This window comes from Chionomys nivalis, chromosome 14 (genome assembly GCF_950005125.1).
Source record: "Chionomys nivalis chromosome 14, mChiNiv1.1, whole genome shotgun sequence".
NCBI lineage: Eukaryota > Metazoa > Chordata > Mammalia > Rodentia > Cricetidae > Chionomys > Chionomys nivalis.
The window spans coordinates 21,776,269-21,790,552 of NC_080099.1; the positions used below are offsets into that span (position 1 = coordinate 21,776,269).

Sequence of the window (14,284 nt, forward strand, 5' to 3'; positions counted from 1 at the left end):
ACAGTGGGGTTATTTATTACTCAAGCACATAGTGGAAGTGGCTTTAGTTACAATGGATGTTGGTGACAATGAGGTCTTTCAAATATTCTAATACATATCAATTCCATGTGAATGGTAAGTGGCTACAGCAATCAATGTTAGTTTTGAGGAAATGGATTTAAGGCCTATTGCAATAGCACTGAAGTAACTAATCTCAGTTATGTGACACATTCCCTCTTCCTTCCTCCCTCTGGCCTTCCCTTCTTTCTCCCTTATTTTTAACCTCTTATTTATTAAATTAAAATTTATTAAATATTTGTTTTTAAGCATTTAATGCAGGCACAGGTGTGCTGAAAGCTAGCCATACTCACCTCCACAAGAAGATCCACAACATCTGTAGGCATTTTTTCAATGAGAATTTCAATGACTCTCAAGATTTCCCCTTTAGCTCTTGCCAAAGTTGTTGTGTGTATACTCTGCTGGGACTGGGTATTTGCTGCAAGGGCCGTGTGTCTGTGTACCTACAAAAGAATTGCAACACTGCAGATGAAATTGCTGCTCTACACAGATTTATATTTTTAGGCACTGGTTTATTTTTCACTTATTATTAAAAAAAAAAGAAAGAAAAAAATCAATCAGAACTGTAAAAACAAATCACTCAAGTAGGTAAGGAATTGTTTTTTGATCACAAATAAGCATTATGTATAATGCAAACTAAGTAAGTATGCTCCAATAAAATCTACAGCTTCCTGGTACACAGTTATATAATATAATATAATAATAATAATAATAATAATTTTGAGACAGGGTCTCATGTGGTCCAGGCTGAGCTTAAACTCTATGTAGTTAAAGAAATGTTTGAAATGTTTCTCTTGCCTCCATTCAAATTTTTTTCCCCAATGGAATGTTTCAGTATGAATATCCTAACATTTCATTAAAAAATGTTACTATGTAAATAATACAAAATAAAGTTCAGAAATATAAGTAATATAAAGACCTGTTAGACTAATGTAAAACTTCCTCAAGATAATAAATATTACATATGCATAGGAAAAACTGGCTACAAATTTCCAAGAAAAACCTCAACATACAGATTTGATACAAGTGTAAAACATGGAAGGCTGTGTGTAACTATACATGGTGAAAGCTTATTATCACTACACCTGTAGTCCAAAACTTTACTTCAGATATGAATTCACAGGTCCACTGCTTCATAAGCGACCATACAGGCTACTGCCAAGACCATCTTCCCTCTCTTCTGGCTACTGTCAGAAGGCTGTGGAGCAGGGGAGGGCCCAGTAGGCTTCAGTTATCAGAGGTATGTATTTACCATTTTAAAAGTTCATCATAGCTACAGGAAAAGCAATTCAGACAGAGCCCACACCTTATAGACACTGAGCTGCACAGTACTAAGGCCAAAATAGAACAAACCTTTTAAAACGTTTAGGAACTTCTCCTTCTCTCTCACTACTAAGATGTATAGGAAAGAACATAGAATCGGCTCATTGTTCTTTACTAGTTTGTCAGTGGATGTGGGCAATTAGTTAGAACACCAGGAATGCGGGAATCAATGAACTTCCTGGTCTTTCTTGTGAAACAGAACAGAAAAAGCAATCAGCAGTTTGATGGCTTACATTTTTGTGTACAGTTGGAGAGCCACCGCTAAATAAGTGTAGTTTTGATCACAAGTATTTGCTTACACTTGAGAAATGTAAATACCTTTATACCTTTTAATTTGGATAGACCTATTACATTTAATATTGAAAGTACTGTCAAATATTACAAGTGTGCTCATTCTGAGAACAGAAAAAGACATGAAAGCCCGAGTCCTGAACGCCCAGCGGTGGAATTCGGTGCCCGTGCAGAAGTGATACAAGCATTTCAGCACGACGCTATTAACTTGCTTTGTTTTATAACTGTGGGTCTGGCCCCGGAGTTACAGTACGGAGGCATTCCACTGAAAGGGAAGATGCGGCACATGAAGGCGGCTGCTCACCTCCTTAGCTATGGTGGTGATGAAGGCGGGTGGTCTGGCAGTGGCAATGAGAGAAAGGGCATGCCGTGCAGAGCGGGCAGAGTCAGCTGCGGGGCTCAGAGGCAGCCCCATTGTGATGCTAAACAGGGATCAGAAAAAAAGGAAAAAGAAAAGAAGCATTAGAAATATAGACTCAAAAGATTAGACACAGCTTATAATGTCAGTTCAAGGTCAATGGGAGCACTCAAACAGTTAGAAGATAATAGACTTGGAACAATGAGCGGTGATTAAGAGTCAGGGTGTTCCAGCATCAAATACAAAATTGAATTATTAACCATGAAGATTGAAAACAGTATGTGCATCTGTCCGAAAGGTTAAAAATGCCTTGTTAACAAATTATCAAGAACTATTACTGAATACACATCACAAAGCTAAGGTAGGGATGCAGACTGTGCTGGGTGCTTTAAAGTTATGCGAAAGATAATTTGCTCATAAAGCCAGGTTAAAAAACTATAATTGAGGCACTTTTGTGAAAGGAAGCAAAACTCATTCCTGTTTGCGGCTACAGAAAGAACTGAGAATGACAAAACTACTTTCAGCTAGCTATTGTTTTTAGTTTGAAATCTCTGAGCACCGCTGGCCCACTCCACACTCAGAACTGTCAGAGCCAGCCACTGCTGAGTACAGGCACCACAGACACTCTTTAGCATTTAAACAGAAAGTAAACCAGCTGGTATCAAATTTCCTAAGGGAAAGAAGAGACAGCAGACAGTCCCTTTAAAGTGACATAGGTAAGGAAACAATCTCAGACTGTGAGAACTCGGGGCCTGATAGGGCGGTGCTAATAACACATTCCCACTCTAACATATGAAAGCGGCTTTACTACCACTAAACTCCCTTGGGCATGTGTATGCGTATACACACACATATATCAGTGTGAAAAATACTAAGACTTTTGACTAAAATCTAGCTACGGAGCCAAATATTAATTATACAGAGGAAGTATTTTATTGCATTCAGCTATAATTTTTCTAGCTAAATAATTTTAACTTAAACGAACATGTGAAGATCCATTAAAATGTATTCCAAACAAGGCAATCTGTAAGTATAAGCTGGATTGTTTAATAAACATTCTCAAAAAGTTTATAGGTCCCTCTATAATTAGGCTAAGAATAGTTGTCTTAATTTTTTAGCTGAAAATCAAAATGAGTTACATGGCTAACCTTAAGCTCAAATGAGGAAAATTGATGGCAGAAAATTTTGCTTTGCTATTTAGTGACTATTGTGCTTGAGAGTCAGTGGTCTCAACCTGTGGCCGTGACCCCTTCGAGGGTTAAGCCTCAGATATTTACGTCACAATTCATAACAGTAGCAAAGTTACAATTATGAAGTTAGTAACAAAAATAATTTTATGGTTGGGAATCACTACAACATGAGGAACTGTGTTAAAGGGCCACAGCATTAGGAAGGCCGAGAACCATTGCTTAAAAGAATGGTACTATATATAACTTTTCCATGTCTTTATCCAAATTGAGGGTAGCTACAAAGTAGGGACTCAGATAAGAAGAGTACATGCAGCCTTTCTTTGATATTTAGAAAAAATAAGAAAATAAACTGAGCATTGAGAACAAGCACACATCCTGTACCAAATAAACATGGAAAATGAGGGTTTGCGTGACCTTTTGCTCCTGGGTACCAGGGGCGGGAAAGAGGCAGTATGCCAGCTAGCCAGTCTCTCTCCTGTGTTAAATGCTACCACTTCAAATTGAGCAAGGAAATATTATCTACCTGAGGATGAGACTCGAGAATGGGTTGTTTACTATTTCATAAATCCACATTTTAGGTTAACTTCCTTAAAAGCTCAAAAGCTAGTTAAATATTTTAGATATTTACTGTTTCCTTTCATTTCCAACAAATCAAAAGAATAGGAGCTGATGATATTGAGGGGGGGTGACACAAACCAAAATGCAAGTTAATTGAATAATTCTGAACAAACTGACTTTTGTAAAATCACAAATTTTGTAAAACCAGTCACTGGGAAAAAGCAGCACCAGTTTCCTGCGGTGTCCACCCCACATCAGGAAAGCTACACAAAGAACTAGAGCTAGAGCTCAGGGGCTGAGGCTAGAGCAGGCTTGCTTGTGCTCTGCTTCACGGCTTCTTATATTCACCACAACACCCCTACAAGGCGATACAGACATTTCACAAATGAAAAGTCGGGTCAAGAAAAGCTAAGTGAGGAGCTGAGGTAGTGGCACACCACAGTCCTTCCACGTTTGTTATTCAGGTTTCCTAAAAAGATTAAATGGAAAATTCCAGCACTAATCAATACGTTCTAAAATGTATGAAATTTAGAGTAATGTGATAAAGTCTTAGGCTGCATTGTCTGGTATATGAATCGTATCTCTGTCCTAAGTACACACGCAGTATATGCTGTCTGTGTGGTCACGTTTCCTAGTGAACTGTGAAGGCATCAGCAATGCTTGTGTGCAGGTGGCCCTCTGGAGATACTGAATACTGTATCACAATGCTTATACACACAGTTCATCTTACCTGACTCTTCATATAGGTACTACCCAAAGAAAACAACCGGAAAACATAGTATGGTTTGATATTTGATGGAGGGACCTATATTCATAAAACTTTTATTATACTATGTTGCTATGATTATTTAATTTTATTGCTTTTTAATATCTTACAGTATATAAATTATAAATTCAGCTGTATTACAGATCTCTGTGTAAAGGAAAAATACTACATATGAAAGGTTTTGGATTACCATGGTTTCGTGAATTCACTGAGCGTGTTAGAATGTGTCCCCATAGGTAACTGACCTTTATAGAAAGCAGAGAGTAGCAGGGCATGGTGACACTGAGGTGACCTACATTAATGAACTGATAACATGACTAAATTTAGTTGCTTTAGATGAAAGGCTACACTGCTTCCCTGAGAGAAGTTTGTGGGATTTGTTGAGATACTGAGGTTTCAGCTGTTTTATTAAATGGCAACAGTGGTTTAAATGAAGAATAGCTTACACATACCAATTGGGTTGATTATAATATTTGAGACCGCCCACTTAGGATTGAATAACCAACCTATCAGGGGCTCACCTCTGGAGAAGACTAATCCTCCCTCTCTCAGCAGCAGGGTGTAGCTTCTATGCTGTATCTAGAGACTACGCTATTGGCAGGAGGCATCCTAGTCCTCTGGTTCTTACTCTTTGGGGGGGGGGGGTTCACAGTCCAGAATTTTCTGAGCCTCAGTGAAGGAACTGTGATGCAGATGTAACAGTTAGGGACAGGTACCCCACAGTCACTTATTTTCCGTGTTGTGACCAGCTGTTGATCTTTCTAACAGTCTCTACCTAATGCAGAAGAAACATCTTTGAAGAGGCATAAGAACTATTCTTGTCTCTGTGTATAAGCATAAATATTTACAATACAGTTAGAAATTATTTTGGCTTAGGAAAGTGCAGAAGTGGGTTCTACTCTCGGGTCTATGATCACTTCAAGGACAGATAGTGGACTGGGTTTACATTAGCAGACGTGTATTCTCTCCTCTTGAGTCAGCCTTGATTCCAATTAGACAATTGGTGGTTATTGCCAAAATAAAAGCCACGACAGCACTATTGAGAATATCTGGCTAGGCTGCCCACTACTGTGGTTCCTAAGTGTCGCAGCTAGGAAAGACCTAGGGTTTGCTTTTCTCCCTTGGCATCTCACATAGAACCTTTTCACACTGTGAAACTTGGAGTTCTCACTGTGATTGAATATCCCCCCAAAAGCAAGAATTATCCTCCAGACTATACAAATAACTCAAAAAAACCCCAAACAAACCAAAAAACAGATAACCAAGAAAAATATCAATTTAAAAATGACCTTTGAATCTTAATAAGAAGAAATGAAAATGGCTAAGAAATATCTTTATAAATGGTCAACATCCTTAGCAATTAGGGAAATCAAAATTAAAACTACTTTGAGAGTTCATCTTAGCCCAGTCAGAAGTCTAAGATAAAAAAAATAAAATGAGAGTAAATGCTGGTAAAGATGTGGGGCCAGAGGACCCTCATTCTCATTGGTGCAACTGTAGAGTGGAACAGCCACTCTGGAAGTCAGCGTAGCAGATTCTCAGAAAGCTAAAAACAGATCTACAAAATGACCCAGCTATACCGTTCCTGGGCCAGTGTCCACAGGACTCATCATTTTACTCCTCAGATACCTGCTTAGCCATGTTCCTGTGCTCTATTATTTGTGTGCTATGCATTTTAATGTGAGATTCTATCTGAATGAGAAGCTTGGAGGGGAAGGGCTGTTTGTTTCTGGAACCTGTGTGTAAACCCAGCCTTACTCTATGCTCTTGATTCTGCTCATGGGCTGTTGTGTAGATCATTTGTTTTATAGATCTATAGGATAGGCCTTTGGGTTTAGTTTTTATTCTACAGAAATTGGATATCACAGACTATTTTACTAAGTACTTCCCTAAACACATATGCACATGTGTGCGCACTCACACACACACCCTATCCAATCAGAACAGGGATGAATGCTGTTATAGATTAAAAACGTGGATGTAAACATAGTCTCCTTAGGCAGAGATCCTTCTTCTCATGACTGTTCATTAATCCAATTCTTTGGCTTGTTCCATTTTAGGAAAATCATTTTAAAATTTCCAAGAAGAACATTTTAGTGAAATGTTATCATCTAAGATTGTGAGACATCAACCTTTGTCAAATTAAGGAATATTCTAAATATACATTCCAGGAAAACATTAAGCTTTTTGCAAACAAGTCAGCAAATCTTAGACATTAGTAATAAGGCTTTGAAAACAGCCCATATCAAAAACAAAGAAAGCTAACATTGTTTTAAATACATTCTTAATTACATGACTCCCAGGATTTCCAGCCTATGCTTTCTTGGAAACACTGGTTTGTTAATATCAGTTTCCAACTTGACAAAGAATACACAACACCTCTGTGTCAAGTGAGAGCTTTACCTTTAAAAATATTTAAAATTTTTAGTTATTATTATTATTATTGTATATGTATGCATGCATGCTATGGTATGCTTGTAGAGGTCAGAGGACAACTCTGTGGAACTGGTCCTCTCCATCGCCTTTCACGTCTGGAAGGAAACTTAGGCCATCAGGCTTGTATTGTTGGTCAGGGAGTGCCATCACTCAGTGAGTCCTCTCATCAGTGCCGAGAGCTTCACTGTATAACTCTAGGCAGTATTCATTTCCAACGCTCAAAGATAGAAGATTTTCCCTGCTCTTTAAACACGTAACTTCTAGAAATATTTCCTGCAGTTGCATATATAGAAAAAATTATGCTGACCTGGTTTATGTAAAGGGCTTCGTTAGATTATAAACCCTTGTAGGTTACTTTTTCATAAGAGGAAAAATTGTTTTCCTATTTTTGTATTTGTAGTGTATTTCTCTTGATCCCCCAAACTTACTAGAAATGGTTGAGTTTGAGTTAAAATACTCAGTTCTTCTCTCTAACCCTATATGGTTCAAAAGGAACCCTTCCAGTGTATGGTGCTTTTCTGTATCTCAAAGATTCTCAGCTTCCAGCAGCTCTGTTTCCCTGTCAGTGTTTGGTAAGCTGTGACAATACCTGAAAGGCAATTGGCTTTCTGAAATCCCCACGTCCTCAGTGTGGTAGCAAATGACAAGCGTGGCCCCTCAACAGCTGGGCTGCGCTCCACTGTTCTTCCACAATAAAGGCTACACCGTGACTTAGGCAAATAGAATCTGAATCCCAGGCCACACAAAGCCAGGAAGGAGCCAGTCTTTCAAGAGCACAGGAGTTTTCTGCTTGTTGATAGAGCAGAATTTGCCCAACATTTCTAATACTTTATCAGTATATAGAGACTCAGAGATCTTACTTTAAAAATGACTTCTTAAAACAAACAAAAGCTGTGTTTCTATTTTTATCATAATTAACTGGGTAATTATGAGATTCAATTATTTCAGGAATGCACAGCTTCATTGTGTTATACAACCCACATTGAATAAATATACCATTTTTCCCCTTAAATCCTCATAAAAGCTGCTACCTGTGGATCGCTTACCAAGCAAACAGCACACACCTTGAGTACAAAGGTTAAGAAATGGGAGTTGAGAGTCCTGAGTGGGCCCAATTCTTCGCATGCGGAGCGCACTGGGCCAGATTAAGTTGATGGAGACTGTCATCTCTAAAACACAGTTTTATTAAAATCACTGCCTATCATTACAAATAAGTAAAAACCAACATATACTAAAACTGGAACCATCGGAAAGGATTAGCATGCCCCTGTGCGAGGCTGGCAATTAAATTTGTGAAGTGTTCTACATTTCAAAAAAATTTTAGTGATATTTAAATAAAAAAATTTAATTTCTATAAGGTACAAAATCCTTAATGAAAATTCAATTAAATCCAAAAGTACATTTAAAATTTTTTTTTTTAGTACATTTAAAATTTTGCATTGACCAATTTTTTAATCTTTATTTAAGTTGCTTTGAAATTTATAGGTGTAAAGATTTTGAATAGTTTTTACAGTCTTAGCTTTTGGAGTCAGCTAGAACTGAGATTAAACCTGTAGTCAGAGACTGATCGTTCATTTTCCCAGCAATAACCACACAGAAACTGTGTTATGTATAATACTGTTTGGCCAATAGCTTAAGTGTATTGCTACTAGCTCTTATATCTTAAATTAACCCATTTCTATTAATCTACATATCGCCATGTGCTCATGTAGGTGGCTTTCGCACAGCTCAACAGACCCTGGGGAACCAAGCTGTTGAAGCTGTGCCCAACTCTTCCATGGCTAGCCTCCAAAGGACAGGACAGGCCCTGGAGAGCCAGGCTGGGGATGCTGTGTTCCCTCTCCCGTGATTAGCTTTGTAGAGCTGCAAAGGTCTCGGTGAGCCAGGTCAGGGAGACTATGCCTCCCTATTTCACAGCTGAACTTTGCAGGGCCGGACAAGGCCTGGGGAGCCAGGTCAGGATAGCTGCAATCCCTTTTCTGTGACTGGATTGAGTACCCTCTTGCATGACTACAAACCCATGGAAGCTGCATACCCTTTTCCACAGCTGGCCTCCCCAGGGCCTGCCACGACAGGGAAAGAGGCACCCCCTATTGCTGCTGACCTTTCTAGGACAGGACAAGCCCTGGGGTGCTAGGCCATGTGTTGGCAAAGGCTGTTCATTCGTTCCCAGCTACTTAGACCTGAAATAATTACACAGAAACTGTATTAATTAAATCACTGCTTGGCCAATCACTTAAGTGATTGCTATTGATAGCTAGCTCTTATATCTTAAATTAACCCATTTCTATTATTTTATATTTACCACGAGGCTCGTGGTTTACCAGCAAGGAACAGCTGCAAGATCAGGCGGGACAGAAACCTTCGCCAACAAATGGTGCCAAAGTGGACAATTGCATCCACATAAAACCCGAGAGAGCTCGGAAAGTAATTCTAGACACAAAGGAACAGAATTAAGCATGGCTTCTTGACAGCAGCATTTTCTCGGGTGGGCTCTGTTTGCAAGAGGCAAGCAGAGGCACAACTCCTTTAAGAGAGGCCTCCTGACTCAGCTTTAGCTGCAAAAACCTTGCAGCCCTTTTAAGAGGCCCCATCACAAAGCACTTAAATGGTGTTTATGAACAGCTGACAGCATGCTTCTTGGTGGTGGTATGGACCTTGTAACTCCATAGAGTTTTGACAATAAACATGACTCTTGCCAGTAACCTCCGCCATGAAGCTAGACTCTTAGAAAGTTAAGGAATGTGGTGGATTCAGATGTCAAAGCCACAGCTTTAATCCTAGCCATACTGTTTAGCAAACTAAAGACTCATGTGGTCAGAAAAAGAGATAAATAGTAAAGATAAACTCGGATGAAAAAAAAATGAAACAAACCTCTAAGTGATTTACAGTGTGTTTAAAAATATATGCAGGTTTGGGGGAGGGGAGAAAAAGAATAAAGAATAAAGTTCTTAAAGACGGGGGGGGGGGGGGGAGTAGTTGAGTGTGCTGGCACACACCTTTAATCCCAGAACTTGGAAAGACAGGTGGATCTCTGTGAGTTCAAGGACAGCCTGGTCTACAGAGTGAGTTCCAGGGCATCCAAAGATACACAGAGAAACACCATCTCAAAAAAACCAAAAATTAAAAATAAAAAAATACAGTTTAAAATAAAGGCACTTAAATATGGAAAATACACAGAGAATCTGGATACTGCATGTTATTGTGTTGTTATCTTTGAATTGTTTGATGGCTGAGCAAGGAACAACAGTTGCTAAAAGACATTTGGTTATAAATGCTGCTGGATTAATCCAACATATATATTTTGAAAATGTCTTGAAGTCAAAATTTAAGTCAAAAGATACATTACTTTGGAAAAGAGGTTTTGCTTTTTGTTTCTTCAGGAAATGGGGGGCAGTGAATTCATTCTGGGTTAAGAAAAATTAGGTTTAAACAAGGAAGACCTCCTGAAAAACCTCTGATAAGAGCAGATGGCCCAGATGATCCAACATTTCAGAGGACCTCACTTGGAGTTTCCTCTGAGTTCTACATCCAGAACATCAAGACTGTTGGCTGAGATGATCAAGACTCACAGAACAATCCAGTTAGGACTTGACCATAATCCTAAATTTTCTTTAGGTCCCCCATAAGATTATCAGTGCCCGCAATCAGCAGGAAGTAGCCTGGAAAAAATGGATTATGGATGTTTTTCTTTGTTTAGTGTATTGGTTATAAGTTGTTATGGATAATGGTCAGAAGGAGATTAGATTCAGAGTTCTTGTTTTGAAAAAAAGGGGGGAGGGGAAGTGCTGTGGGACAATGGTCTTCTGCCCTGTAAAGATTTGTCACTTGTATTGGTCTAATAAAACGTTCACTGGCCAGTAGCAAGGCAGGAAGCATAGGTGGGGCAACCAGAATAGGAGAATTCTGGGAAAAGGAAAGGTTCAGTCTGCAGTCACCCTGACACAGAGGTAGAAAGATGAGAGTGCCTTGCTGATAAAAGGTACCCAGCCACGTGGCTAACACAGACAAGAATTATGGGTTAATGTAAGATGTAAGAGTTAATAAGAAGCTTGAGCTAACAGGCCAGCCAGTTTATGATTAATATAACTTTCTGTGTGTTTCTTTGGGATTGAATAGCTGCAAGACCAGGCGGGACAAAAACCTCTGTCAACATAAACCCAGTAATTTTTACCATCTAGAAAACAAGAGATAGCATCTCTCACAGATTCATACACTATATCTGTGTGTGTGCACTTGCAAAATGGGAAAAATCATGTTTACTGCCTTGGGCTTCTGTATACCTAAATGAATGTGTTTGCAATAAGCACAGCACATAAACTCCCGAGTAGCATTTTATATTGGTAGAGTAAGCAATAAAGGCTCAGATGGAGATAGAAATTAGGTAAGCAGTATAGGGTAAAAAGACTTCCAAGAAAAGAACCCAGTTTTTTATCTAGACAAAATCCCAAAATTCCCTTGAGCCCCTGGCTGCCTCATTGTCAGAGACACCAGAAATTTGGAGGGCTCTGATGTCTAATTTAGTTCCTAAATGATTTTAGGGTCACCTCTTCAGAGGTGGGTGTGTAGAGTAAGAATTAGGTTCATTAAGGGAAACCTCATTCTTGTATGAGGACAGAACCCCTGGCCTGTGACCTAACGCTCCAGTTTGCCCAGGTCAATCACTTAGCTAAGGACCACCCCTAGGAAGACAGTTTACAGTAAGTCATGGTAAGGAGGTGGGCAGAATGTATCTTTTAAAGGAATATTGTATTTTCCTTCTCAGAATATCCACCCCAGCACTGTAGTTTACTGATTTGCAGCCATGCAGCTTTGTACATCTGCCCACTTTTCTGAAATGTTCAGATTAGTATATGTTCCCTTACTTTCTTCTAGGTCTTCTCTAAGCAGGCATTGTTTAACACTTTGGGACTCTGCAACATTTTAGACCTTCTTACTTTTCTCCAAAGCTTCCTCCCTGTCGTGTGGATGCTTGCCTGTCACGTGTCTGACCTTCATGACAGGACAGCTTAAACAGCATGACCCTCTCCCTTAACACACACACACACACTACTCCTGTTCTCCTCCAGGAACCTGCTGAGATTTACAGCTCGCCTGCCATGGTTTTTTTTTCCATTTAAACTCTAATAAAATTGTCCTTGAGCTTCCATTTGAGTCTGTTCTTAAATTATTTATTAATTACACTAAGAGCTCCAAGAGGAGAATCCCAATCTCCCCTGCATCAATTTAAGACTGTACTTGGAACCCACAGATCTATCTCACATCAGTGCACACAGTAGGTGCTAACTACAAGTCAGGAACCTCCAGCTGCAACCAACCTTCGGCCTAACCGTTCTACTTCCCAAAAACTGCTGGAAAGAAAGCAGTTGTGTTTCTTGATGGGTGAATGCCAGTTTGCATCCTGCTGTTAATTCAGAGGATGTTTACTTTCAGTTGGAATTTGCTTAAAGATATGCCAGAGCCTGGTCTGGTCCTGTTGTGTGTCCCCATTCTTCTCCACAGCCTATTCTGATGTGAAAACCCAAGCACACCTGCTTACCCTGTTAATCATCCCAGAAGGCCTGTCAGCCCCTTTACCAACCTCACCTCAATGCCCTGGCCATTGTGAGACAGTATCTTTGATTCCACCTGAAACTAGAAATATCTAACACTAGTCCTTTCATATATTAGTTAATAAATAAATGCCTGCATGTTAGTAAGCACCCTTCAAGCACAATAACTGGGGGAAAAAACTAGAAAAAAGTGCTGATGTTGTCTAGACAGAACTAGACATAAGTGGTAAGTCAGAATTCTACTGGAAGGTGTTATGAATTCTGGGGAAATATTCTACTGACCTCAAGGCACCTTACAGGTCTGTGACAAAAACTCCAAGTTCCAGTTCTTACAAGGAATGCCAGTACTTGAAAGAGAGGGAGGAAGAACTCTTGGGTGATACAAGAATGGGAATAAAGAGGGCAATAGTTGCTATGGTTGCTCTTTCCATAAATGTGAACTGAACTTTTAAGCACTTGGCATTATATTAGCTTTTTCACACAGCGAGCTTAGCATCATAGACAGAATCAAGGCAGTTGAGCCTTGTTATTGTGTACATAGCTAATCAGCCACAGCAAGGCAGGAGGAGTGGGGTGGCTAAGAGTCACCTTTGAGCCCCTGAGTACACTGCTATTCTACTTCCCTCATCTCAGTACTCTGTAGCATCTACCAAGTGTGTCATAGATGGAAGAGGCCATTTTCAATCTAAATCTTGTTAGAGATTAATAAGCAAACATTTTGTTGCTTATTATGCAATTTATCATGATGAAAAGTACATTGGACTCCTCAAGGCTAAATGCTGATACATTTGTTTATTCAGAGCTATGTAGAGAAAGTCATACTAATCTTTGTGACAGAAAGGATGTAAAAGCAAGATTTAAATTACCTACTGAAAACTACAGGATTTATGTCTCTTGACACTCTCTGAAGATGTACATGTTTACTTTGTACATGTTTATCTTGCTAATATACGCTTGATGTAAACTTATTTTAAAAACAAAATTATAAAAACTAAAACTAAAATGAAACCTACCATTCATTCCAGGAAACAAAACAGAATATAAACTTGTGAATTTGGGTTTGGCCAGATCTGAAAACAAACCATTTTATTGACTAATTAAACATACTACATGTTTCTCAAGTGCCTGCAGCCCATGCTGTGTTCTCCTGTTGGTACACAACGTCGAGTAAGGAGGAGACTAAAGATAGAAAATGTTCTTAAGATGTTCGCAAAGACCAGCTGTCTTGTACTATTGGTGCAAATGTATGGGCCAACACCCCTCCTAACTCCAAAAGTTACCTGGGAAATATCTGCTGCCTTCCTTTATCAGAAACTATTCCGGCCACTAATCTATAAAGCTGCTCGTTTGCCAGCCTGTAATCTGTTGAACACTGGGACCACCCCAACAGCGTCTCCACTTACACAGCGACTGCCACAGTAACTCAGCAGTCTCTTTATGCTCTGGTTGCCTCTATTTGCCTGAGCTGTGGCATATCTGTAGGCCATCATCTTGATTGCTAACTGATGTAGAATGACCCAGTTCACTGTGGAGAATACTAACCGTAGGTGGGCTGTTATAGGTACATATATGTGAAAGTTAGCTGAGGCCAGGGCATGAGCAATCAGCATTCCTCCATGATTTTGCCTTCAAAGTCCTTCCTTGACTTCTTTCAAGCATGGACTTTGACTTGGAAAGTGTAAGGGAAATAAAACTCCTTGCTGTCCTAAGTTGGTTTTTGACAAAATGTTTTATCACAATAACGAGAAACAAA

The 14,284-nt window shown here is 39.4% G+C and overlaps 1 protein-coding gene and 1 pseudogene across 2 annotated transcripts in view; one reads left to right on the forward strand and one right to left on the reverse strand.

Moving 5' to 3' along the window:
* The window catches only part of Wdr7 (WD repeat domain 7), a 273,057-nt gene that overhangs the window by 60,899 nt on the left and 197,874 nt on the right, over positions 1–14,284 (reverse strand). For both annotated transcript variants that reach the window (XM_057788617.1, XM_057788616.1), the window contains 2 exons: positions 1,976–2,093; positions 351–500 (listed from right to left, as the gene is read on the reverse strand). In XM_057788617.1, the coding sequence (XP_057644600.1) occupies positions 351–500; positions 1,976–2,093 (268 nt within the window). The remainder of the gene's footprint in view (positions 1–350; positions 501–1,975; positions 2,094–14,284) is intronic.
* LOC130887104 (U6 spliceosomal RNA) lies at positions 8,194–8,291 on the forward strand (annotated as a pseudogene).